The following is a 27,038-nucleotide window of genomic DNA, read 5'->3' on the forward strand; positions in this document are numbered from 1 at the left end:
ATATAAATAATTAAATTTAATTTTGATGATTAAAATATGATTTACAAAGTATTCAAATATATATATATATATATATATATATATATATATATATATGTATATATATATCCCTTATATACTAAAGCACAAGTCACTCAACAAATAAATTTTTGACATGTGGAAAATATTAATATAAATATAGAAAAATGCCAAAAAAAAAGAAAAACTGTAAATGCTTAAAAAGAAAAACAGTTTTGTATTTCGTGACAAAAAAACAGTTTTGTATAGTAACTGATTTTTTTCTATGTAAAATAAAAATGCTAATATTTCTCCCACTACACCCATGATCCCACTATTTTTGAAACTGTGCATTTTTCACTGGATAAAATTAACTCACGATGTCCTAAATCTAAATTCATTTCTTCTTGCCAAATTTACAATTCTTACTAAATCCATACCGAAACAGTTCTGGCCAAACAGTAGCACAAGAATTAATAGTCTTCCAAAGATATTTTTTTCAATGAAAAGAGAAAAAAAAAGGGAATATAAACATGTTGTGGATTGATAGGCTTACCATGCAAAGTTGGAAAAACGAAGGTTATAGTCCGGGTTAGTGAAACTAAAAATGTCTATAATCTCCATGCTCAATTTTTTTTTCATGAACTGAGCTCTCTTCCAACCTATTTATAACTTTTCTTCTTTTGTTTTGCTATTAGAAAGACAAAAAATCGGGGTTTAAGAAAGACAAGAAAGAAAGACTCTCATATCTAATCTCAGGATGATTATCCTTAGTTTATAGATGCTTTTACAATTTTATAGAATATTATTTTTGTTTGCTTAAGAAATAACCTACACATTCTATTTTTATTTTTCTTATATATTGTTCCTTATCTTTTCTTATATACATGGAGAAGAAATAAAAGATAACAAGTGATACTGACACAATTATTTAGAAAATAAGGTTAATATTTTTACTGTTTTTCCAAGATATATGTTTTCTCTGAATTCTTATATCTAATAATTTATTTGCTGGTTTTTAAAAAAAAAATTCAATATTTTACAATTATCTAGCGTCTTTTTTTTTTGACTCGATACAATTATCTTGCGTCTATATTGAAAAATGGTAAATATAAACCAAAGTTTTTATTTTGTTTTAAGTTTATCACTGATAAACCTCAAAAACAAAATTTCTTAGGTTTATATTCAAAAATAACATTTAGTTTACCTGTAAACTCTCCATATTATATCTAAAAATATTTTTTACATATTAGTGCCCGTACGTAGTACGGGAAATAACACTAGTATATATATATTTTATAAACCTTTATGTTCCCTTTAATTTTTTATCAAAACACATATTGTATACAATTGTGTCTTCATCCTTTTTAAGTTTTTTCATACATTTTTTTCACATGATAGTTATCTTCAACCACTTTTTGAACAAAATTCAATTTTTTTTTGCATGATATATAATTTTTTTTCCTATTTAAAACATAATATTAAAATTATTAGTTTATAATTTTAAACAATTATAATTTATATGTTGGTAATTGTTATTTTGTATATTTATCTACCTGCTTTATTTATTGAAAATGAATATTCAGAAAATTTAATATTGTAATAAATATATGTTGATTTACGTTAATATGATCCGTGTCATTTATAATATTTTTTTTTAATTTTTGGGAGAGTTATTATAAAATACCAATACTTATTATATAAACTAACACATTACATAAATAAAACCAATATTTTTTAAAGTAATCCCACTTTGAGATGAAAAGACACCTTGTTTAGATGAAATGTTGCAACTTTGACACTATTTTTTTCACCATTTTATTATTAGTAGATTAGTGAAAATTTGATTTGAAAAATGCATGGGAGAGACTATTTATAGATTTTTTAAAGCTTATTTGAATAGTCACAACCCTTCAATATGAGTAGTCACATTCTTCTAATACTCACAACTTCTCACTTTTTAAAAGATACTAGTGAATAGTCACAACTTTTAGACTATTTTTAGAAGGACACAACCTTACAACATATAACTTTTAGAAAAGACACAACCCTCTACACATATTTTTCAAAAGACACAACCTTTCAACATAATTGAAATTCACAACCTTAGAAATTAATTAGAAAAGACACAACCTTACAACATAGAACTTTTAGAAAAGACACAACCCTTTACACTACTTTTTCAAAAGACACAACCTTTCAACATAAGTGGATTCACAACCTTAAAAATTAATTGGAAAAGACACAACCTTCCAACACGCGACGATACGGAATGGCTTCGAGGTTCAAGGACTCCATGGGAGAAGATATTCACCATTTTTTCTTTGTCTCAAGTTTTTCTGAATATACCGTCGTTGATATCGCTCATCTCGTTAAAATCTCTCCTGAATTCCCGTTGATAGAGCGGTTTTGCTCAGCTGCGGTGTCTCCACAGGTTCCATATTTTCTTCTTCAATATTTGTTGTCTTAGTGTTCGTAGTAGAGATCTATATTCCAAATATTACTGGTGAAAACGTAGATAGAAATAGAAACCAGCAGGGGTGTTGTGGTTGTTTTTAGGAAGTTAGATAGATACAATAACTTGAAAAGATGGGGCTAATCACTGATGATTTGTCACGTTATATACATGGGTCAGGAATTGGAGCAGCTTGGAAAACGGCTGACATTGAAGAAGGCTCCACCGTTGCAGTTTTTGGCCTTGGTGCTGTTGGACTAGCGGTATCCCTTTTCTTTTATTAATATAAAACTTTTTCCTCTATAAAGAAAACTATATTACTTTCACAATTTGTTTATAATTCCCCACCCCCCTCCCCCCTCTCTTGTTAATTTGATACACATTAATAATTCATTTGCTATATCAAAGATTAATGATATGGTATAAGGTTGGAGAAGGAGCCAGGCTGCGGGGGGCAGCACAAATCATCGGTATTGATATCAATCCTGATAAATTCGCGTTAGGTAAAGCTGTGTTATATATTTTTTTTAAAGTTGTGTTATATTTCCCTTTTTTCAAAAAAAATTGTGATATATTAAAAATAAATATTATTTTCTTTCCATTTTATATTATTTATTATTTTCATTTGGCTTATTCTGACCACGTTGACTTTGGCACTATTTATTTGTCCTTATTACTAACTCCAAATGCAATAGTTTATTCGTCCTCTTCCATTATATAGATGTTGATTTCCATTGATCACTACATGTTTAAAAACTATATAGTGTATTATATCTTATCCATGATGAAAACAATAACAAAAGTTAATCATTTAATAATAAATTATTATCTACTAATAATAGCAATCCCAATTAATTCTAAAGGTTGTGAGTCCACTTATGTTGAAAGGTTGTGTCTTTTGAAAAAGAAGTGTAAATGGTTGTGTCTTTTCTAAAAGTTCTATGTTGGAAGGTTGTGTCTTTTCCAATTAATTCTAAAAGTTGTGAGTCCACTTATGTTGAAAGGTTGTGTCTTTTGAAAAAGAAGTGTAAAGGGTTGTGTATTTTCTAAAAGTTCTGACACGATATCTTCGGCAAATCTTGTGCACCAGTTGCCCTTTGAAGATTTGCAGTCTCTACATTCTTCACAGTGAGGGTGAAATACTGGCAATACCACGTCGCCTTGTTTGAATCCATCCACATGTTCACCTATGCTCTCGACCACACTGGATTACAATAAAAGTAATTACTTAAGCAAATTCTTGAAAGAAAAGTTCAATACCTTTTGAAATTTAGAAAGAAGGTTTACCCGACTGCTTCGTGTCCTAGAATTCTAGGAAACCTTACGACTGGTCCCTGGAAAATTCAAAAGATTTGGTGAGGATGATAGATTATATATTTATATGTATGGACTATCCCCATGCAAAAAGTAGTATATCGTTCTTGTTTTGGTTAAATAAAAATGTATATCTTACACTGTTATATTTCGAGAAAGCAAGATCGGTGTGACAAAGAGTTGTGCATATGATCTTAATCCTAACTTCGTAAGCTTGAGGTGGATAAACGTGGATCTCTTCGATCACCAATGCTTCTCCTGCTTTTCTACATATTGCTGCTTTGCATCGAATGGGCTTTCCTTCGTGGCTAGAGAATGATGATGTCTTGTCCATGGATATGAGAACGAGAGAGTCAATGCTCTTCCTATCTTTTTTTTTTTGGTAAAAATGCTCTTCCTATCTTGCTCTTCTTGATATATATTTCTCTTCTAATGCAACTCCATATATAGTCTTTTTATTTATGAATACCTTAGTGGGGGTTATTGGTTTTGATATTTTAATGGATTTACAAATCTTAGGAATCTTTGATAAATCCATGATTTTTAAATCAAACAAGTGGATTTAAAAATAATTTGTAAGAGTTTCAAAATCAAAATAGGTGAATTTTTATAAATCAAACAAATGGATTTGTAATTAGACATAAACACTGACTTTACGAGTTTATGTGAGAAAATGTCTGGGTTTAGAGAAATTGTTCATTGGTTGGTGTGGGAAGGTAGCAAGGTAATAGTTAGGAAGGTCCAAAACTGGTTAATTCAAGTAAACCTCAAAACTTTGAAATATCGCCGGTGGCTATAGGTGAAAATTTATTTGTTACCCAGAGAGAGAGGTAATGATGAACATGATATGAGATATTTACCAAATAAATAATTTCAGATATTGGGAAGTAGAAAACATATGTGTTTATCGTAGAAAATCAAACCAGCACTAATATTTGAAAATTTGTTTAACGTGAAAAAACTGAAAAAACTGTATTACAAATCCAATAAAAATAACAAGGTTGAAGTCAATATTTGTTCCTTTGTATTTTTGCCCTAAAAACATTTATAAATCCACTCAAATCTAATTCCAAATCAAATCTTTAAAGAAATGTATGCCATTGAATAACACACTATTTTAAAATGATATAACTAATAACACTAGATTTGTGTATGGATTTTAAAATCATATAAGCAATAACACTGAATTAGACTTGAATTTTCAAATCCACTCAAATACATAAACCAATAAACCAATAACACCCAGTTTTATGATATTTTCTTATTTAGTGGCAGTTCATGATTAAGTTCGGTCGTCTCTATATGAAAAGGAGAGTCGGGACTGCTAATTATTTATTGTTTTGTCTTTTAGTCTTATTTCAAAATGAATCGAAGGAAATAAAGATATTTAAACACACAAGAAAATGAATAAAACTTTGGCGGATTCGTGGGTAATAATTCTCGACATGGTTGTTGGCGAATAATACAAAAGTCTAAAAGCTAGATAGCAAATATATTGTGTGGTATAAAATACAAAAGGCTAAAAGCCAGATAATAAGATAGTTTAAATTTGAGCAAAAACAAAAGAGAGTTAAAATTAGTTTTGTGCGATGAACGTGGTTCTTTTACAAATGATTTTGTATAAAGAAATGCATTTGAGATGGCAACATTCACGTGGTTTTTGGCTGGACCATATAATCAATCTGATACGAAGTCTTTAATTTCGTCCCCAACTCCGAGTCAAGAATCTGATACGAACTTTCATTTTACAAAAGACTGTAAAGTGTTAAAATATTGCTCCAAGACAGTGAAGATCCATCAAAAGATCGTTATTAATTGGCAGCTAAAGTTTAGATGAAATTGTTTTTTTTAGGTTTTTAGTTTCAACCAGCAATTAATATTTTATACGCTAACGTCTTCAAGAGTTCATGTCTATGGATCAAAACCTTTTTGTAAATTATTTCTGTCCACTAATGTAAGATTTGTAAAAAAAAAACAATGATAAATAAATTTCTCAGAATATAAGATCAATTCATTGACCAGAAATTTACTTATTTTTCTAAACGAGTGTAAGTCTATATGTCTGGATATCAATCAACGAAGTTGTTGTCTTGTGTGCAAATCGAAATGTTTTTTTTCCACAAGCTACGGGAGGCGGAGGCGGCTGAAGATATCCGGCGACCGGATGATGATGCCACGGTGGATGCATTTGTCATCTTTGTCACTCGTTTAGGATCATTGTCATCTGGGTCTACTAAAGCCCACTTTAGGATCTTGCATATAAAGTAAGCAAGCAAATACAAAATTGGGTCTAATATGAATGGCCAGTACCTAATTTCATCAACGACAAGGACAGGTTCATGTACTTAGCTGGAATGACTGGTACAACTGAAATTGTGTTTGCGCCTTACGATCTATCACACCCTTACTACATTTACTTCTACAATTTGGTCAAGACTTTCACTAGAGTTAATATTGAGGGCTTTGAAGAGTTTGAGGAAGGTGCAACTGTTCTCATCTTCCCACACTATGTGGAAACTATGAAGTTTATGTGATATATTTGAGTTCAAAAGTCTTTTTATATTATTATTATATTATTACTTGAGAATTCATCTTTTGGATTACAACTCTTTGTTGATAAAAAAAAAGAGGATTACAACTCTTTCTATCAAAATTCCTCTTTTGCATGAGCATTGAACACATGATGATGGTAACTGTTTCCAAATACATTCATCTAACGGTAATACAAGTATGTTGTCTAACGACTACAAAGATTATAAGGTTGTAATAAACAAGAACCTTGAAACTTTGGAATCCACTGATAAAAAAAACACTCGACGTCTCTCCACAACACAAATCTTTTCTGAACCAAAGCTTAGGCCAATCCCCATTTTAGTACATCATTGAGCTAGTATCCGTTCTCTTTTTGTCTTATGTACATATAGAAAAGTACCATATGTATATGTACTTGTCAAAACATCTCTTGTTGAAAAATGTTTCTCTAGACTTTACCACTAAAGGGTGGAGATTCTCCGCTGATCCTGCTATGAGCAGGAGTATTCCTCCTCGACTGACGTTTTGTTGGAACAATAATGCCTTCCTCCTCAAACTTCCCGAGCTTATCATCATCATAGTCATCCTCATCTTCATCGCCTCTAAACACTGGATGAACGTAAGCACTCTGCAAGTAGCCCCTAAGGTTCAAATTCGGCTCTCTCGCGCTTTCCAACGTATCTTTCATCTTAGCTTCCTGCAAAGGGTACCTGACGAAAGCCGGCTCGTAACGACCTTTGCAGAAGTGGTTGAACCCAATGGTAAGCACAGGCAAAGCGATGAGAAACGGTGCAGCTAACGCAGCGTGCTTCGTTCCCAGTAAACCCATAAGAAGCAGCTGAGATATTATCAACGCAGCTATGACTCGTCCATGAACGTCTGGCCAAAACGCAGCAGCGCTCTCGTATTCTTGATTGTACACGTTTATGATCTGATGACGGTACACAATGTAAGCAAGAGCGAAGAAAACCAGGATGAAAGGAAGAAGCATAGGCGTCACAGGAGCGTAGACAAGACCAAGAAGGAAGTAAAGCTGTATCCTCGGCTCTCCAGTGTTAAACCCAATGCTCCCTGGATCCATCGCCTCCTCTCTGTCTTTCTCAGTCTTGACCAAGAACGTGTTCTTGAGATGGAACATGATCAGAGGTTTCAGCATTAGGATCTCTCCAGCTACACCTGCCCAACCGTCAACCATTATGTAAGTGATGAAGAAAGTTGCCTTCATCGGTATAGCCACACCGATGGTTTTGGGGATTTGGTTTGGGGACTGGTTGAGGAAAGCGCTGAGCTGTTCAAACGCAGCTCCGGTGATGACGCTGGCGAGAAAGACGTTGACGAAGTTGAAGATGTAGTACCTAGACGCCGAACGTCTCTCTAAGGAAGAGATAGATGTGAAGCCTTCGAACTTGGACATGATCATGAGGATGGATGGGAGGAAGATGAGGAAGAGCTTCAGCGCTATACCAGGTAGAAAGCCTTGTATCACTGACTTCATGAACTTACTGCACAATAAGAATCAAAAGCAAAGTCAGTTGAGGAATGTTTTCAGTTCATATGAAGTCAAGAAGAGAGACTCACTCTTCTACAATAACCTTCAAGAACGGTGCAGCTTTGACAATCCCTTCGATGGTAGCAAGAGACTGAACAAAGGCGATTGGGATGATGAAGAAGAAGGTTAGGAAGAAGAAGGCAACGTGCATTAACAGTCTTCTAACGGTCAGAGAAACGTATGGGATAGCGAGGTTGGGCCAGTAGACATCACGAGGCTCTGGAGCCCATTCGGTTAGCCATTGGGTGGGGTTTCTGGTCTGTTGGGTCTGAGCGCAGACAGCAGCAGCCCAACGAGTTTTGAAGGAGACGAAAGATGCTGGCATGATGGACTTGGGGTCTTTCACCACTTCCTCTCTTTCTTTAGCTATCTCTTTTGATATTTTGTCAACTTCGGCTATGTAGTGTTCGATTGCATCCACTTTTTGTCCCCAAAGCCCAAGGAAGCCAAGCTGGTTTGATGTAAAGGATCAGATTTAAAGGAATCAGAAACTAAAAATGAGATTTTCATTTCAAGTACCTTCACCATAAGTCTCTGAGAGTTGTTTCTAGCGTATTTGAGCTGGTAATAGTCAAGCCAGTTCTGCATCTTTTTCTTCTTTTTCACCAAATCTGCTAGCTTGTTTGCATTGCATACAACCTACATATTGTTTTCCACAAAAGGTAAGAACCCATGAAGGTACTTAACAGATTCAAATTACAAACTTCTGAGAGATTTACCTGATTAGTCAGGTAGTGATCAGGGTGATTGACAAGAAAGAAATGCTCCACAAGTTCACTAACAGACTCATCTGCATCCGGAGGTACATTTCTGACAAGAACCTATCATAAATCCCAAGATTCAAGTTTAGTGATTCAAGTTTAAACCAAGGGGGGAAAGAAAAGAGTGTTTACAGTGAACTGGTCAGGTCGGCGAGCTTCAGATGCAACAAACTGAAGCCTCATGTTAGCAATCGTCTCATATTCTTTCATCAACACATAACAAGTCCAGATGGTAAATGCATATGCCATCACTATATGTGTCCAAAACCTGGAAAAAAAAAAACAACAACAAAAAGTCAATACAATGTATCCCAAAACTAAAACATTTTTAAACAGATGGTAAAGGTTCTGAACCCACCTCATTGAATACTCTGGGATATTCGAAACAGACAGTTTATCAATATCACTAGACGTTACATTCCTAAGCTGCCTAGCCAACTCCAACGTGTTGTTAGTCCAGTTAACCGGCACAAGAACCGCCCACGCAAGCACTGCTATTGGAACAAAGATCTTAAGCCTACACACACAAATCAACAACACAACAGATTCAAGAAGAGGAGGAGAAACTTAAGTACTAAAACCACAAAGGTTCAAGCCCTTTACCCGAGCCAGTAAATCCTGAGATACACAACAGAATCCAAACCAGCGTGATCAATCAACTCAGGCTCAGGCATCTTGAGAGCCTCAGGCATCCAGTTCAAGAACTTCAAGTACGCCCTGAAGTCAAGGTTGACAAAGCGCTGCACAAAGGCGCCACCGCGAGAAGGGCTGCTTCTCAGCCCCTTGAGGTACCATTTGGAGAAGTAGACTCTGTCGTTAAAGGGCTGGAGCCTCAGAACCGCAAAGATTATGAAGAAAATGAACGCACTTAGGATGTTTATCCCAGCTGATACACCAATATCCGAAAGTGTCGCCATTTATTATAGTATTGCCTAAGGACTCAACCTGTGAACAATACAAAGAAGCAGCAAACTTGTTATTGCCAAAGTTAAAAGATTGAATCTTGGGGGGACTTCAGAAACTGGAATGCATTAGATCTGAATCTAAGGGGAAATGCTAATTATAAACCCAGAAAAGGACAAGTCTTTGGGAGCAAACCTCAGAAACAAAGTTCCAAAAACAGTTGGAATCTTTTCAACAGAACCTTTGAAAGGGACAATGCACAACAGCTCAGGGAATCGAATCAAAAAAAGGTTTGCTTTTTGTTAGTTATCCCTCAAGTTTACTCCACAGAGGCAATGAGATCCAGAGATAGAGTAAATACAAAAGAAAGAAGGAAGAAGAGAGAGAAACCCAAGAGAAGAGGAGTGGAATAAGACAGTGTTTCATCCAAAGCTAAGAACTTTCTTTTTTTCTCTCTACCCTCTTCTCTTCAGTGACTTACTCACACGCAAACACAAACACAAACACACAAACCAAACCCTCTGAAAAAAAGTATATAGAGGAGATTTATAGAATTGTTTTTTTTTTCAGGAAATGTATATTATATTTGTATAATACTGTTTCGAGACAATGCAGTTACGTAGGGGTAAGAGTAAGGGAGTGAGAGATGAAAGAGATCGGTTACACTCGCGTGGAAGAAGAAGAAGAAGACGGCCAGGGTTTTTGTCGTGATGCTCACTGGCTTACCAAAAGTATCAATTATAAAATATTTTTCATATTTTTTTAATTCTATAGTGCCGTTGGATTATTCATTATTGTGAAAGGCTACTACGTTCATTTCACCTAATTAACTAAAAACAAATTAAGAGACGGTCGATTAAACAATTTCTAAAGTTGTTTTCCGAATCTTCCTTTGTTTTTTTTAGCTTTGCTTAAACAAAGTGTGATGATCTTTGACGCAACCGACAACATGTGTATTTGTATTGTTTATTTGATCAGGCTGCTAATTGTAGATCGTTACATATAAAACAATATGTTTAAGTAGAATAATGTCATCCATTTACCTTTGAAAGTTACTATTTCTCCAATCGATATTTTGCTCTCTTTTTTGTAAATAATCTTTTCCATTTCGGCATGTAGAATCGATAGGATTTTACAACATCTTTGGCTTCCAAACTACTGAGCATCTATTTTGACCCTTAAGACTCCATCTCAAGCCACTAACTTTTTTTTTTTTTTTTTTTTGAAACAACTCAAGCCACTAACTAAGCTATCCATTTTGACCCTTAAGACACCATGATGCGTAGATTTGGCAAGTCATAATTTGAGGTATTAAAGAGGAGTTTCATTAACACCATGAACCGGCGTTCATCCCGACCTCCTCCTCTATTATGTTACCCTTTCTTCGAGATTACCAAGTTGAAATGTGTTAACCGGTGAAGAATATTTCTATTAAAAAATACCAAATGATCCAAAAGAACTTGTTGAAATATGGTTTCATGATACTATCTCTTTTCTCCTCCAAAATACGAACTTCTTATAATTAAAGCTTCAAAACCTGATATTAAAATTTGAAACTAAAATATTAAAATTCGAATAATTTATGTTCTCGCATTGCACCTCCTCTGTGAATAAAGCTACTTCACATTGTATAGTGATTTTAATCCACTTAGAACATTTTTTCGCAAATAATCCACTTTGAACATTGTTGATAAAAAAAAACACATTTTGTTCGCTAAGTGCATCTCCAAAAAGAAACTCTATTTTGAAATTTTTAAAATTCTATATTTGAAATTTAAATGTGTTTTTCTCAAAAAACAAAACTTCAAATTTAACTTTATTACTATTTGTATTTTATAATATGGTCCTTATATTTGCCATACCAAATTTGAATTCATAAAAAAAATTATAAATAACTAGCACATATGTAAACAATATTTAATTAATAAAATATAAAATTTAATATAGAATTTTAATAAAAATAACTTGATTAATATTAAACTTTTAAAAAATACTATATTATTCCATAAAATGATTTTCTAATAGTGCATTTTGGAGTAAAAATGGCTCTCCTTATTTTTACTTTGTAGATTACAAGCTATTGAAATCAAGTAATATTAATACTTATAAATACATTAGATTAGAACAATAAAGTAAAAAAAACATAAAATATTGCTAAAACACTAATTTCATTTCGATGATATTAATACTCGTGAATATATTCGATATGAACAAGAAAGAATTGTACGAAAAAACGTCAAAACAACAACAACAACCATCTTCAGTTACAAAAAAAAAGTTGAACAATATTTGAAAATTTTGAAGGTTTTGGATCAAACTTATCTGACTATTAGTGTTGTTGTAATATTTAAATTTGTGTAATAGTTATGTCTTTATGTAATTTTTATAAATCTTTTTTGTTAAGTTTCTTTTGTATATTATTGTTGTCTAAATCTAGTTTAAAATATTTTTAATCTTGTTTTAAAATTTTATTTAATTTTATGTGTAAAACTTAAACTTTGTAAACAAAATTTAAAAAATTTATGAGATATAATTTTTAAAGGATTAAAACAATAAACGAAAAAAGTATTTATGAATCATAAAGCTAATGTGTGATTGTAGGAACCAAAATGCAAATAAAATTATGAAACTTTAAATTTGAGGTTTTGAGTAGTGAAACTTCAAATATAGAGTTTCACTCTTCAAAACTTCAAATTTGAAGTTTTGAAGTTCATTTTTGAAGAGCAAAAAACTTCATATTTGAAGTTATAGAGTATCCTTTGGAGATCCTCTAAATGATACAAGTGTTATTAACTTATGTTATTCATTGTTTAAATAGTCCTTTCTTTAGTATGTGAACAATTGTTTTGGCGATTTCCGACCGTTGATGTTTTTATATTTTATTTAATGAGCATTTTTGTTCAGAAAGAGCATTTATTGAGTGGTAGCTTAAAGTTTTGTAAAAGACTAACGGTTAGTTGAGCAAGGACTTTTGTAACGGGCGGAAAATGTTTGTGTTTGGAAATTGGAATCATGCGTAATTAAGCGACTGACTAGAGGGCAGAGATTCGGTAAGACATGCGCTTTACGTGGGACACACATATGTGTTATAATTAGGGCATGCTTGGAGCGTGTGAGTGGTTACTAAAACTTTAAACACCATACTTAAATGAGTATTTTGGCCTAAAGTGAAAACTTTATGCTGAAAATCATGCAAGGTGACATGTTCTTTCGCAGTCCACTAGATAAATACAATTTGTTGAATAGTTGAATCTTTTTGTTGGAATTAGACTATCAAATAGCTACAAATTCATTTTCTAAGAGTACATGGCTGGCCACGACCCCATAATACGTTTTCATGTATATTTTGGATTCGGTTATGGAGCCCACTATATGATGAAAATTTAAAAAGACTGATTCGAAAAATATATATAGCAAGTGATATCAAACTATTCGAATATTACAATTTACAGCCAAACATACGTTAATAAGAATCAATGTTCAATATTTGTTAAAATATTGATCCTGACTTCACAAATTACGGGAAAGTCATATAAATTTTCGCATATTTTGAAGAAACAATAGAAGTTGGTTTGAGAGGTTTGAGTTTGTCTGCGGGGTTCTCTTGATCTTCGGTGATACTTTTCAGTGTGGATGCGAATCACAATGCCATGGGCTTTTCTTTGATTTGTTCATGGTAGTGCACCCTGCTATTACTTTTTTTTTTGCAGGTCACATAGCTTAAACTGGTTCGAGTTGCTGTGGTTGACTCTGTCTCGTTTTCTTGTTCATTCGTGCTTGTCGAAAGGTTTCTACGGTCTCTTAGTACGATTTGAGGTGTTTGTGCAGTTGGGTTTTACAAGGCACACTCTCTCTAAGTTAGTGTTTTTGGCCTTATCCTTCAATTCATCGGCGCTTAAGTGATGTTTCGATTACAAATAAATATCGAAGAGATCATTGGATACTAGCTACTCCGAAGATGCGGTGGGAAGTCTCGACGTCTAAAGCAACGAGGTGAATCTCACATTTTTCGTGATTCGGGTTGAAGGTTAAGAACATTATTCAATTCCCAGGGATTTATAATTTGAGCTAGCAAAACATACAGAGAGCGTTAAGCCGAACGAAACTAATCTATACTATTATTTGCGAAGTAAAATTTTGAAATCGAGCTTTCACGTTAAAAGTTAGAACGGTTAATATCTATACTATCCTTAATGAATTTATCTATAATTAACTATATAATCAAAAACAAATTTTTATTAATAATATTTTTTTTTCAAAAATATAATTTTTACATTGTGTTGTTATCTTAAAATATATATTTTTACTGAACATATTTTTATTAATAATATTATTTTTTTTAAAAGATAATTCTTATATATTGTGTTTTATCTTAAAATTTATTTTTTCAGTTATAAAAGTTAGAAAATAACAAATAAACAATTTATAATTAAATATTAATCAACTAAATTTGTATAAATATATTTACTAAAACATTTTTGATATGTGAATGTTTTCTTTTAAAATTTCAGCACAATAATAAACATATATATTTTATTTAAATTTACGTCATATATAATAACATAAATAATAAATTATCGTGCTGATTTTTGAATTAATAAAATATAAACTAATATATATTTGTAAAATGATTATGCGGGCAAAACATCTAGTTAGAAATTGTTTTACTTGTTTTATAAAAAAGAAAAAAATTGTTTTACTTGGGTTATTTTGTGCAAATCGTGTTTGTAATCGAACTTATTCTTGATTCTCGAGTCAAATAAAAAAATTAATATTTGAAAAAACAAAAGTTTTATGCGGCGCTTCAAATTTCCCGGACATATATAGTAACCAAACCATAAATGTTTGGGCCGGAGTCCAATAAGGCCCTTCCCAATTAGCTTGATTGACGGACCATGATTAATAAATTCTCATACGCTTCGAAGCAATAAGTCGGTCTGAGGTTTTTAACTTTTATAACACTTGTTTTGTTTTTCTTTAATTTTAGTTGATCCGGATGGACGGATCAATTTGGATTAGAACATGATTCAACCGCACACCTGTCTTAAGCTCATTCCATTTGTTTTGTTTTGATTTTTTTTCCACTGATTTCTACAATCTCATTTTCGTTTCATCGACAATAACTTTGGCATGTTCTAAATCACGAATATCCTGTGAGTTCTGTGACTTTTGTTTCTTTCAATTCTTTTATGAGAAAATAAAATTACATTTAGTGTTATCCCGTTAAGCCTGAAAATAAATAAATAAAATTACTTGTTTCCACTTCCCTTACGATTTCATATACATTAGAGATTTTAAGTTGTTTCTTTATGTCAAAAATTACAACTTTGTTGTAAAAAAAAGAGGTTTTTTCTATGCGTAAAAGAGAAGAGTTGTAGCTTTATTTTGTGTAAAACACAAACATAAAAATGTGATTCCAGGTATAGAATTTATTTGGAGACATTAGAGATTTGGAATATTCATTTTCGTTATAACCATTTCCAACCTATCTTTATATTTTTCTCTAAAATATAAAAGTTCTATTATAGAGATGAATTAGTTTTAATATATATCTCTATAATATAAATTCTTCTATTTATAGTATAAAATATAGAGAATTGCAATTTTTATATCCAAATATAAAGACAAAAATAAGATTTTTTATATTTTTTTCTAAAATAGAAGAATTTTATTATAAATGTATACATTTGAGCAAATCCACCTCTATAATAAAGTATAAAGATGTACATTGGAGATGCTAAAAAATGTATAAAGTTCCTAACACATCTTTTACCAAGTAGTATGTCCTTCACTATCAATGATTTTGAAGCATCAAACAAACAAACAAAAATAGTCATTAGAAGGTTTAAATATGAAACGTGCAATGTGAATTTAAAGTATTTTTGCTACATGATTGACTCAACTACTCATCATCTATATTATTTTCCTTAAGTTCTGTTCGAAACGTGATCATATTGAAGTCTTGATCCAAATGTGATTATAATCATCTGAAGTTTTGTTCCATTTAAGGCCAGTTTTCAAAAAAAAAAGTTTTGTTCCAAATAAGTTAAGATTTCATGAAAAAATATATGCAGAAACAGTAACGATACAATAGTAACACTTCGTAGCTTTTAATTTCTCAATTATGACATATATAATGGTATTTTAATATATTTACGTTGGAAGAATCCAAGACAAGGTCACGGATTTCATTCCATGGAATAAAGTCTCTCCTTCGAGACATTAAACAAGCAATCTTGATTCTTCGAATTACCCTGCAAGTTCATGTACTTTTTCAGTTCACCAACACAATACACAAGACAGTACGAAGTACTGTATTTCTTTTCACTTAGACGATAATTAATCATGGCTCATTTAGGTGAATATACAAAAAGTAGACAGTAATTAGGTAATCATGCAGATTTCAAAAGTATTTGCGAATATGGTTATTTGTTGAGGCTGTAGTGACTCTTCTATCCCGTACGTTTGAGCCGAAGAGCTATTCTCTCTGTAAATCAAATTTACATAATTTTTGAGGTAAAAGAAATGTTAGAAACCAAATCAACGGATAGATTGTGTTGATATTTTGTAAAGGGAAATAACTCAATTTTTTTTACTACGGGCCTAATATATGTGTGTTGAATCCGGTATCATGGTACGAAATTTACCATGTATAATAATACTATTATCAGATTTCAACCAAAAGAAACAAGTATCATCACTAAAATTCAGCATAAAACACAAGGATCCAAGGAAAAGTTTCAATCTTCCAACAAAAAAGCTATAAACTTTATAGATGAGAACCTGACAAGTAAAACCAGTCAGAATTTGGATTTCATGTTCGTTTTATGGGAACACGACAACCGCAACGGTGAAGACGGAGGGAGGTAAACGGAAACACAACGATGATGGCAGTGGAGGCAGAGGTGCATGAGACTTATGGTATCACGACAGTGATGAGGAAGTCTTACCACAAGGATGGAATCTGTCGACATCTAATTATTGAAATTGCAGGCTCTTGATATTCAGGTGGTTGAAGAAGGAGATGATTTAGATGTCTAAGGATATTTTATGGAAAAACCTAAAGATTATTTATTATTGGCCTTTATTATTTAGCTGCCTTCCATTTTATAGGGATGTATTTGGGATTTACAAAAAATGGACAGTGGATTTCCATATACCTAATTAAAATACTTTTTTAGGTTATGTAGTGCAAATTCTCTAAAAATTAAGGTTTTTCAAAAAATATATAAATATTACAAAATAACACAAACTACAGTGATATGAATTCATTAGTGTTTCAGGGTGTCCAAATTCCAACGACATTAATCTCTAGATAAGAGCGTATTAACTAGACAAATTATATTCCATATGTTCATAAAAATATGATGTTTTACAAAATTTTAATGTTTCAATATACTCCCTCCATTCTGAATTAAATGACGCTTTAGAACTATTCTTTTGTTCTAATATATCTAACGCTTTCCAAAATACTAGGTAAAATTTAGTTACAATGACTTTATTTACCCTTTATATTATTTCCTTAATTAACAAATTTAACTAGTCTTTTTTTTAACGCTGATTTATTACGATCTTACAATTATGATATAGGAAAAATTACATAGACGATTTGACAACCGACAATACTACATGACTTATGAAGACCTACGCCTAACTGCATCACTTGAGCTGTCCTATGAAGATCCACGCATGGCCAGATTTACTTACACCATGTTGAAGATCTCTTGCAATTCTTTCCTCTGTAGTCTGCATAATTGTTTAATAAACCGCTCTCTCCAAGACTTAAAACCTGGATTTCCTGTAATCTACAATAAATTACATAGTCTGGGATTCGAACCCCAGACATGGGTGTAGAAACCTTTAAACCTTAACCAATATGCTACGGTGCTTCCACTGTAAATTTAACTAGTCTATTCTTTGCATTAATTAGTGAATGAGAATAGTAAAAGAATTGTGTAACTTTCTTGTTTTGTGTGAAAAAATGTAAAACATCTTGTATAAAAATACAGAGGGAGTATAGGATGTTTTCATTTTTCTAGATAACTTTTATTTTATTAAAAACTGTGTATTCAATTATATTTTAATAATTTATCTTGTAATTGATTAAATATCATTAATTTATAGTTTTAATGATATTTTTTAGATAAAAAATAGTTTTTTTAATATGTGTGTTTCTACCTTAAACATTTTATATTTAGAAACAAAGAGAGTATGACTCTTATCAGTCATTCAAATTTCACTGTAATGAAAAGATAAAAAAAATATGAGGAAAAGTTTAATTTATTAAAATTGGTGTTCTCTTCTCTGTCAAGAACAGGTGAACAAGTTTATAAGCTACTAGCCAGAGTGGATACACACATAATTTTACTTTCAGCTTCTTTGATCTCTACATGTACTCATTGATGAATTAAAATATGTATTGAGAGGAAATAATATTTTCGTAAAAAGTACAAAAATAATACAACATGAGAAAAGGCCAAAAGGTAACACAATATTCGTGTTTTCATGAGTGGGCAATACTTTTACACTATTTATTCTATTTTTAGTCGTTTTCAAGAATCCCACATTTCTTTTGTCCAAAGACATACGTCGTTTTCCTATTTGATGCCATTATAATTTCTTCAAAATTCTCTTAAAATTATAGGAAAAAGAAGAAACTTGCAAATACCTTCACGTGTTAGATAAAAAGAAACTCTTGCACAATGTCGTAAAAATTGTATTTATTTTATCGTCGTATATTGGTTGGCAAGCGAATACGACTGCTAATGAAAACATAAATGATAAGTACTCAAAACTTATAAAAATACTATCACGTAGTATAAATGAGAGACAGAGATGTACCAAATAATTGGTGACGAAATGGGTGGAAGTAACTCATTGACGTGGTAGTGGCACAGAAACATAAAAGTGTACTATAAGAAAGGAAGGGACACACGTAGAGGATCACAGAAAAATGAGCTTTGGAAAAAGCGAAAACGAAACTGAGAGCGAAAGCCAAATAGCCCAAAAAGAACGCGAGTCAAATGTTTGCTTTAACTATTCTTTTCACTCCCCCAAAACTAAACTATTATAATTCCTATTGTTTAAATATTTTAAAAATGCTTAATAAACTTAAACAGTATAAAACTTTAAAAAATATATGTGGACGGGAAAAATGAATAGCAAATTCCAAACTCCCACCGACACTAACACCAGTCAATAGTCAGATTTTTCGATTATCAACTGCTCAAGAATTTCATCTCAATCATACGTTTGTCAAAAATAATAAAATAATACTACTATTTTATTAATACTATAATCATTAAATCAGCACAATTAAGAATCTTGCCTTATGAGTTTAATTGAAGTCTTTAAATCAGTTTTTTAATCAGTTGATGTTGCATGAATCTACGAAGAAGAAACAGAGGTTTTTAATACTCCAAGGAAAAGAAACCTGAATTAATTAAAATAATAATCATAAAGTTCTCTCTCTCTTCATAACTCTTTCTCTCTCTCTATGCTTTTCTTTAATGGCGATGCTTCTAACCACTATCCCCAACACAACACCCACTGTAACTATTCTTCTTCTTTTTCTCTGTCACTCTTTATCATCTCTGTACTCTTGTTTTTACCGTTTGGAGCATCCATGGAGTATGTTTCTCTGTAATGTAATGTAAGTCACCGCATGTGATCACCGACACACGTAATGGCTACTGGAGATAGAGCTATGCTTCTGGTTTTGCTTGTACTCTTCACTACGATCTCTGTTGTTCGTTGTGTTACTGATCCATCTGATGGTAAAGTGTTTTAGCTTTTCTTGCTTTTACATCATTGTGATCGTCTCTTTTGAGATCCTTTTTTGAGTGAAACATGAGGTTTTCTGGGTTTCTTTGTTACTCCCTTAAAGTATTAAACTTTAGATTCAAAACATAAACCCTTTTTGTTAGAATCTGTTTTGCATTAATGTTTGTTTTAATGATTTTTAGAATGTTTTTACTTACTTTTTAGCTCAGAAAAGGAAAGCTGTAAGCTTTATGAAAGATTTTACTGATAGATCTTTGATTGGTTTCTCGCTCTCTGAGGTGTTCTCTTCTCATTGGTCTATTGCAGTTCAAGCCCTTCAAGTTTTGTATTCTTCACTAAATAGTCCTTCACAGCTAACCAATTGGAAAAATGGAGGTGGTGATCCATGTGGAGAGTCATGGAAAGGGATCACTTGTGAGGGCTCAGCAGTTGTCTCTATGTAAAAGAATCAGACTCTTGATTTTTTGTTTCTTTCCACTTAACATTGATTGATTGATTGTTGAGTGTTTTTAATGTTCTTGTTTTGTTGTTGTGATTTGTAACAGAGATATATCGGATTTAGGAGTCTCTGGCACTCTTGGATACTTGCTCTCAGACCTAATGTCACTCAGAAAATTGTAATTATTTTTCCTGTTTGTTTTATCTTTGTGCTTTTGAGGATTTTCATTCAGTAACTTTACTCCCTTTCACTTGGTTACAGGGATGTTAGTGGAAACAGCATCCATGACACACTTCCATATCAGTTGCCACCGAATCTCACAAGCCTGTAATGCTTAGCAATGTCTTTTTAGTATTTATCTTCAGTGTTCAGTTTGAAACTAACAGTTGAAAATAAAATGTAATGCAGAAACTTGGCGAGAAACAACCTAAGTGGCAACCTTCCGTACTCCATATCTGCTATGGGATCTCTTTCTTACATGTTAGTTTAACATTTTAGATTATGTGATTTAGCATTATCCTTCTTGTGCATTAAAGTTTGAAAATGTTGTTGTCCAGGAACGTAAGTGGTAATTCACTTTCCATGTCTGTAGGAGATATATTTGCCGGTCTTAAGTCACTTTCGACATTGTAAATATCTCTTTCCTCTCCGTATATCGCATTCATATCATTGCCAGCTTCCATTTATCTTCCACTGTTGATGTATCCAGGGACCTTTCTCATAATAACTTCAGTGGCGATCTTCCGAGTTCCTTGAGTACACTGTCTCAACTTTCCGTTCTGTGAGTCCTTTTAAACTTTCTCTGTTGCATTGAGAAGTGCCATTAAGAAGTTACTAAATGATGATGATATCTTCATTTGTGACAGTTACGTTCAGAACAATCAGTTGACAGGTACTATCGATGTGCTCTCCGGTTTGCCTTTGACAACTCTGTAAGTTTCATTTTCAGATAGAAAAAAGCAACCGCTGTGTTAATACCCATCACATTTACCCAAGGTTCTAAAATTTGGTTTAGGCTGTGCCTAGCTGACACAAATTTGTTAAATCGATTTAAATCAGTTTGAATCTGTTTAATTCAGTTTAAATCTGTTAGATTAGTAAGAATGTTATTGCAAATTCACAAATTTATCTAATTTCTTTTTTTGTATATCTTATCTCTGATAATTCACCAAAATAATTTTATAATTAATCCAAAAAGTAAAATATCTTATCCAAACGTTAAATATATATTATAATATATCAATAGTTCATTAACGTCTATGACCTGAATAATCCGCCTAGTCGTATACAAAACGCCTAGTTACCGCCTATATATTTCTTGAATATTTAACACTATGTTTTCTTGGCAGAAATGTTGCAAACAACCACTTCAATGGATCCATACCTAAGGAGCTTAGCTCTATCAAGACCTTAATGTAAGTTTTCAATAACAATCTATTCACTTCTTTACTTGGAGTTTTAATTCACTTTATGCCTTTGAATTGTATCCAAAACTGAAACAGATATGATGGAAACTCCTTTGATAACGCACCTGCATCTCCTCAACCAGAAAGACCTGACAAAAAGAGTAAACCTTCTTCTGGTTCCAAGAAACCCAAAAACACCCCTGACGCTAAAGACAAGTCTTCTGAATCTTCAGACAAGGGTGGTTTATCCGGTGGAGTAGTAACCGGCATAGTCTTCGGTTCCTTGTTCGTTGCTGGCATCATAGCACTTGTTCTTTACCTATGCCTTCACAAGAAGAAAAGAAAAGTTGGAGAAAGCACAACAAGAGCTTCTCACAGAACAAGTCTTCCACTTAGTGTCATACCTGAAGTGCAAGAGCAGAGAGTCAAAACCGTAGCAGACATGAAGTCATCATCATCGCCTCCAGACAAAGTAACCGTAGACAACGTTATGAAAAACGGGTCTCTAACTAGAATGCGTTCTCCCATCACAGCTTCGCAGTACACCGTTTCGTCTCTCCAAGTAGCGACAAACAGCTTTAGCCAAGAGAACATCATCGGGGAAGGCTCTCTAGGCCGCGTCTACAGAGCAGAGTTCCCCAACGGGAAGGTGATGGCGGTTAAGAAGATCGATAACGCAGCGCTTTCGTTGCAAGAGGAAGATTGTTTCTTGGAAGCGGTTTCGAACATGTCGCGTTTGAGGCATCCGAACATCGTTCCGTTGGGTGGATACTGCACCGAGCATGGTCAGCGTCTGCTGGTGTATGAGTACGTTGGGAATGGGAATCTAGATGATATGCTTCACTTGAATGATGATAGAAGCATGGCTTTGACTTGGAACGCACGTGTTAAAGTGGCGCTTGGCACAGCCAAGGCTTTAGAGTATGTGATGTGTTTACATTTGTTTATGGTTATGTCTAATTCTCTAACCTGAGTTTGGTTTTAAACAGGTACTTGCACGAGGTTTGCTTGCCTTCAATAGTACATAGGAACTTCAAGTCGGCGAATATATTGCTAGATGAAGAGCTTAATCCTCACTTATCAGACTGTGGTTTAGCTGCTTTGAACCCAAACACTGAGAGACAGGTTTCAACTCAAGTGGTGGGTTCATTTGGATACAGTGCTCCAGAGTTTGCATTGTCAGGGATCTATACTGTGAAAAGTGATGTGTACACTTTTGGTGTGGTCATGCTTGAGCTCTTAACTGGTCGGAAGCCTCTGGACAGGTTTGTTTTCATCTAATGTTAGCCAACAAAAGCCATTCAGTTCTACGTTTTCTTTATTTATGTGTGTTTGATAGCTCGAGGACGAGAGCAGAGCAGTCACTAGTGAGATGGGCAACACCGCAGCTTCACGATATAGATGCCTTGTCTAAAATGGTTGATCCTTCTCTCAATGGAATGTATCCAGCTAAGTCACTCTCTCGTTTTGCGGATATCATTGCTCTCTGTATTCAGGTACATTAACCATCCCTAAGGAAAATGCGTTAAGCCCAAAAGCATTGCATTAAAGTAACCAAACCATCTTCTCTTTTTTTTTAGCCGGAACCAGAGTTCAGGCCTCCAATGTCAGAGGTGGTGCAACAGCTAGTGAGGTTGGTTCAACGAGCAAGTGTAGTCAAAAGAAGATCAAGTGATGACACTGGATTTTCTTACAGGACACCTGAACATGAGCACATGGATATCTCTTTCTGAGTTAATACAACTACTCCAAGCTCCATTCCAGTCTTCTGTTCACTCGAAGCAGGTCTTATACTCCCAGAGGGAGAGAGTTTTGCTTGGTAACGGAGAGGTAAAGAACGCATCCTGGTTCAGACCTCACAAGTATAAAACTGTGTATTTCTGTGAGGAATATATTAGAGTATATAAGAAGAGTCTCATCATCTTTTGCAATCATCTTTTTTCTTCTTTTTGTTGAATAATCAATGTATCTGAGACTTCTAAAAGTTTTGAGTTTAGCATTCCAATGCTCTCTTTTATTATTTAAAGATAAGCTAAATATGATTAAGAAAATGGAAGATAGAAGACAGATAAGAAGTTAGTTTTTGTTGAGATGACCCAAAGTCAAAAGCGCTCTTCATGTTCTCATCAGACACAAAAACAACATTACCCACAATAAACAGACGACCTAAAAGTTAACTTAAAAGACCCCACGGAAAAGTCTATACAACAGACTCTGCCACCATAACTTGTCTTCATCATCTCTCTCAACTTTTTCACATTTTCTCTTGAGTTTTGGAACGCAACATACAGGCATCATCACAACAAAGACTGACACAGGTAAAGAAAATCCTAACTTACTTAAATATGCACCAAAGAGCTTACAAGTTACAACTTGCCAACCCCTTCGCCGCTTTTCCTCATGAGAACCTGGCGAATTATCTTTTTCTGCGCTTTGTTTCCACCTGAAGAAAACAATGACATTGTTAATATCAGCCACAAGCTTTCGTACACAAAACAAAAGGAAAGAAAAGATGAGCCGTTTCCTATAAATGCCAAACATTTTCGAAGCTAACAATTGGGGAATAAAAGCTTTATGAAATCATATTCTCCCTGGCAACTCCAATATCTAATAGTATGCTTTAAGTTAGTGGACGTAGAAGCGATACATAATTGATCTTTGATAACCTTAACAAACAGATTGTTTCGACATGGATTAGATCCAGACAAGACCAAGAACCACAAACTGTATCTTTCTAGCCATTCCCCACTCAGCAAAGCACAATCAAAGCATATCAAGCCAATACATATTTTCGGTTTTGTATATTTTTTTCTCAGATTTCAAATTGAAAGTCAATGACATGGTAAGGGTGCACACAGAGCGGTACAGGCTAAGGTTATCAGAGTAATAAAACATCTATACATGAGATGACTAAATAGAGAGAAACGAACCTTGACATCATCAGCTGGAGACGCAGTAAACCCGTTCTGCGACTTCTTGACATCGTCATCAGAACTGCATTCAGCACACACAAAGTGATCAAGCTTCTTCGCTTCTTCAATCGTCATACCAACACACCCAGGATGGTACCTACAACATCAAATTGCAACTCCTACCATCAATAATCCGTCAGAAAAGGATACCACTAAGTTTCAAAACAGATGTAATAGTTCTTATGTATTGAAAACACAAGTAAGGAAGTTCATAAAACATTTACCAGTCTTTGCAGCCTTCACACTGCACCATGAGATCGTCTGGATTATAAGGCATCTCACACTTGCAGTACCTTCAGAACCAAACACAATCCACATCATTAATATAAAAACCACTGAAACTGCAGGGTATTTAAGAACTGATTACAACTTATCTACTACTTACACAGCAACTCGGTCAGGGGTGAAGGCGCCAGTAGCAGCCTTGTACTCGAACCTACAATAATAATCCTCCGCTCCAACGTTTTCAAGCCTGGTGTAGTTCTTGAAGGTGTGAACAATGCATTTTCCCTCGATGGTGTGTCCGCTCTGAACGTCGAAATGGTCAGACAAGAAAAGTTCCTTAGCTCCATGGAACTGCCTCCTACCACCAAGGGACTCCTCGGGGCGGTAATACCACCGACAATGCACCTTCACATTGTTCCTGGCATCAGCTTCGATCTTCTCAACACGAGCCACGTATGGTGGCTTGCCAGCATCAGATGGGCGCATCAACACACACTCTCCAGCTGCAGAAAAAACAAACATCAAAAGATTACCTCACAGCTCATCACAGGGATTATATCTAACTGACATTCTATAGTACAACAAACACCATAAGAAGCTTCAAATGAACAAAAACGTCAGAGTATGGGTTGCAAATATTAAGTATAGCATCACTCTTGTTTACACGGTAAGTAAATGAAAGATCTTTCACATGTGAAAGCAAACATTTTAACAACGCAGATGCAATAAAACGATATAATGTAAGTAAAGAAATGGTTTATATTTCACAGTTAACCAACTAAAAGAAAAGTTCTTCTAAACAGACCAAAAAGGTAAGAAAATTCAAAACAATTCACATAGTGAAACAAGGTAAGCTACAAAGGATCACACTTTGCGCCATTACATAAACCAAACACCTTCTAAAGTGTAGCTACGAAGAAGACTAAGAGACAATGGTGAATATTACAAAAAAAATAGACATTGGAGCAATCTCTTCCTTTGTATTTACATACACACACTGCGAAAAATGCTCAAAAAACATGAAGAAGAATGTATAATTCAACAAGTGGAGATAGAAGATGATATGAGACTTACCTCTCACGATTTTGTTGGTGCCTTTGATGGTATAAGAGTCGAGTTCCTTCCTTCCGGTTTTGATTTTGGAAGGGACGCCAGGTCGAGTTTTCGCCATGGAAGGTAGACAGGTAAAGCGGGGGGATGAAGCTAAGGTTTGTGTTCGGTCTCTGTACCTTACAGAGAATTGGGGGGGTTTAGGAAGATAAGGAGGATGTGTGTAGATCGAAGGGTGGGAGAGGAAGAGAAAAGAGTAAATCTGGAACCCTAGATTCTCTCTTGGTGGAGAAGATGAGTCATTTGTGATTTTAAAGAGTTTTACTGTTCATATAATGTGTAGACAATTTATTATATTTCCCTTTTATGTTTTTTTTGACCAAACAACAAATATTTATTGCCTTTTTATGGTTTTTCTTAAAAATGAGATCTGGAGGTGAAATGCAATGATGGAATATAACCGAGTAACCGACTATCAAATACGATATCAGAGTCCAAGCCCCATATAAAATCCAAAAATAACAGAGATTTTGGTAAATGAATTAACTCGTTCAATTCAACTTAATTCATAAGTATATTTAATGTTTTCATAATTTAATTTAATTCGGTTTATTTATTATTCAAAGATTGATATACAAACTTAAACTTAAATTTAAATCATCTTAATCACGCGTTAAATAAATTTAGCTGGTTTATATAATTCATAAGTTAATAATCTCTATCATTAAACTCATTTGTTTGATATATAAACTTAGGTTTTATTTGAAACTCCAAAGCACCATAAACCAAATCACAAATGTTACAACTAATACAATAATGAGATCACTCAACCTACTAGAGAGCAAAAGAAAAGAAATATAACTCAGGAACAAAATGGTGGAAGACAAACACCTTACCACAATATCAAAAGGATATCGTAGAATCATTATATTACCACCACTTGAAGGGACAGAACCACAAGGAACTTGAGCCAATTTACACATTCCGAAGAAAAAACTTATTGATAAACTGGTTTAAACATGGCTTTCCAAAATAAATTTCAGACATTTTGCCATTTTCTTTCTGTTTTTACTTCCCCTTTTTTATATTTTGTCAAATTTTGGAATTATGTTTACTTTTTTTCCTGCAAGAGACATTTGCCGGAAATGGAAAAAGGCTCGATTTTAAAATTGTTTACTCTCGTGTGAGATTTTGATGGAAAATATTATTGCAAGGAAAAGGTAGAACTAGATAAATGAATTTATTTTTCTTTTGCATGGTCGTTCATGTTTTTTATGTTATCATAACTGTCAGTGACAGGATCAATGTTAGTATTTAAATCAAGAATGGTACCACGCGTGATCATCTTTCGGTAAATAAAATTACTAATTGTTCAATATAACTATCCAATAATCATCAGATTTGGTATGTGATGAAACCTAAAAATTGTTTTAGGTGAAACAAAACTACAAATTAATCAGTGCGTCTAGCATGTCCAAAATCAGCCAGCTGGGCATACCAACAGAATGAATAATTAGAAGAAAAAATATTTTAACGATCATTAATAATTGATTAGATACAAACATCTTTTTGTAGCCATGTCATAACTGTTTAGATTTTGAACTTCTAATAAACACAAAATCATTTTTAACGAAGATTTATGCTGTTACAGA

The 27,038-nt window shown here is 33.4% G+C and overlaps 3 protein-coding genes and 1 long non-coding RNA gene across 4 annotated transcripts; 2 read left to right on the forward strand and 2 right to left on the reverse strand.

The window, feature by feature from the left end:
* Positions 1 to 1,809: 1,809 nt before the first annotated feature.
* On the forward strand, positions 1,810 to 2,911 carry LOC125578268. Its single transcript, XR_007316361.1, has 3 exons — positions 1,810 to 2,431; positions 2,633 to 2,715; positions 2,880 to 2,911. It is a non-coding gene; the product is annotated as an uncharacterized LOC125578268 (long non-coding RNA).
* A 3,539-nt stretch (positions 2,912 to 6,450) lies between these two features.
* On the reverse strand, positions 6,451 to 9,957 carry LOC106366987 (calcium permeable stress-gated cation channel 1). The gene is made up of 8 exons (XM_013806664.3): positions 9,707 to 9,957; positions 9,212 to 9,553; positions 8,967 to 9,125; positions 8,741 to 8,876; positions 8,567 to 8,668; positions 8,367 to 8,486; positions 7,877 to 8,298; positions 6,451 to 7,800 (listed from the first exon to the last, which is right to left on the reverse strand). The coding sequence occupies exons 2-8, from the start codon at positions 9,523 to 9,525 to the stop codon at positions 6,747 to 6,749; spliced, it is 2,307 nt and encodes a 768-aa protein (XP_013662118.2). The 5' UTR covers positions 9,526 to 9,553; positions 9,707 to 9,957; the 3' UTR covers positions 6,451 to 6,746.
* Positions 9,958 to 18,924: 8,967 nt separating this feature from the next.
* Positions 18,925 to 23,138, forward strand: LOC106366982 (protein STRUBBELIG-RECEPTOR FAMILY 8). The gene is made up of 13 exons (XM_013806659.3): positions 18,925 to 19,287; positions 19,601 to 19,733; positions 19,840 to 19,911; positions 19,995 to 20,060; positions 20,142 to 20,213; positions 20,291 to 20,362; positions 20,443 to 20,514; positions 20,600 to 20,665; positions 21,083 to 21,148; positions 21,236 to 22,060; positions 22,129 to 22,404; positions 22,479 to 22,635; positions 22,720 to 23,138. The coding sequence occupies exons 1-13, from the start codon at positions 19,197 to 19,199 to the stop codon at positions 22,870 to 22,872; spliced, it is 2,121 nt and encodes a 706-aa protein (XP_013662113.2). The 5' UTR covers positions 18,925 to 19,196; the 3' UTR covers positions 22,873 to 23,138.
* Positions 23,139 to 23,202: 64 nt separating this feature from the next.
* LOC106366983 (chromatin remodeling protein EBS-like) lies at positions 23,203 to 25,728 on the reverse strand. Its single transcript, XM_013806660.3, has 5 exons — positions 25,411 to 25,728; positions 24,497 to 24,839; positions 24,336 to 24,404; positions 24,070 to 24,208; positions 23,203 to 23,582 (listed from the first exon to the last, which is right to left on the reverse strand). Exons 1-5 carry the CDS (start codon positions 25,505 to 25,507, stop codon positions 23,556 to 23,558), a joined length of 675 nt encoding a protein of 224 aa, XP_013662114.1. The 5' UTR covers positions 25,508 to 25,728; the 3' UTR covers positions 23,203 to 23,555.
* Between the last annotated feature and the right edge of the window lie 1,310 nt (positions 25,729 to 27,038).

This window comes from Brassica napus, chromosome A1, assembly GCF_020379485.1.
Source record: "Brassica napus cultivar Da-Ae chromosome A1, Da-Ae, whole genome shotgun sequence".
Lineage (NCBI taxonomy): Eukaryota > Viridiplantae > Streptophyta > Magnoliopsida > Brassicales > Brassicaceae > Brassica > Brassica napus.

Bases quoted from the DNA above. Each gene is read 5' to 3' on its own strand.
- LOC106366987 (XM_013806664.3), bottom strand. From the start codon at position 9,525: ATGGCGACACTTTCGGATATTGGTGTATCAGCTGGGATAAACATCCTA. The intron at 9,126-9,211 runs GTAAAGGGCTTG...TTGTGTGTGTAG, and splicing joins CTCAGGATTTACTGGCTCGG to GCTTAAGATCTTTGTTCCAA. The intron at 8,487-8,566 runs GTAAATCTCTCA...AACAATATGTAG, and splicing joins ATCACTACCTGACTAATCAG to GTTGTATGCAATGCAAACAA.
- LOC106366982 (XM_013806659.3), top strand. From the start codon at position 19,197: ATGGCTACTGGAGATAGAGCTATGCTTCTGGTTTTGCTTGTACTCTTC. The intron at 20,666-21,082 runs GTAAGTTTCATT...TTTTCTTGGCAG, and splicing joins GGTTTGCCTTTGACAACTCT to AAATGTTGCAAACAACCACT. The intron at 21,149-21,235 runs GTAAGTTTTCAA...AAACTGAAACAG, and splicing joins AGCTCTATCAAGACCTTAAT to ATATGATGGAAACTCCTTTG.
- LOC106366983 (XM_013806660.3), bottom strand. From the start codon at position 25,507: ATGGCGAAAACTCGACCTGGCGTCCCTTCCAAAATCAAAACCGGAAGG. The intron at 24,840-25,410 runs GTAAGTCTCATA...TTTTTTCTGCAG, and splicing joins CACCAACAAAATCGTGAGAG to CTGGAGAGTGTGTGTTGATG. The intron at 23,583-24,069 runs GTTCGTTTCTCT...TGTTTTCTTCAG, and splicing joins CTCCAGCTGATGATGTCAAG to GTGGAAACAAAGCGCAGAAA.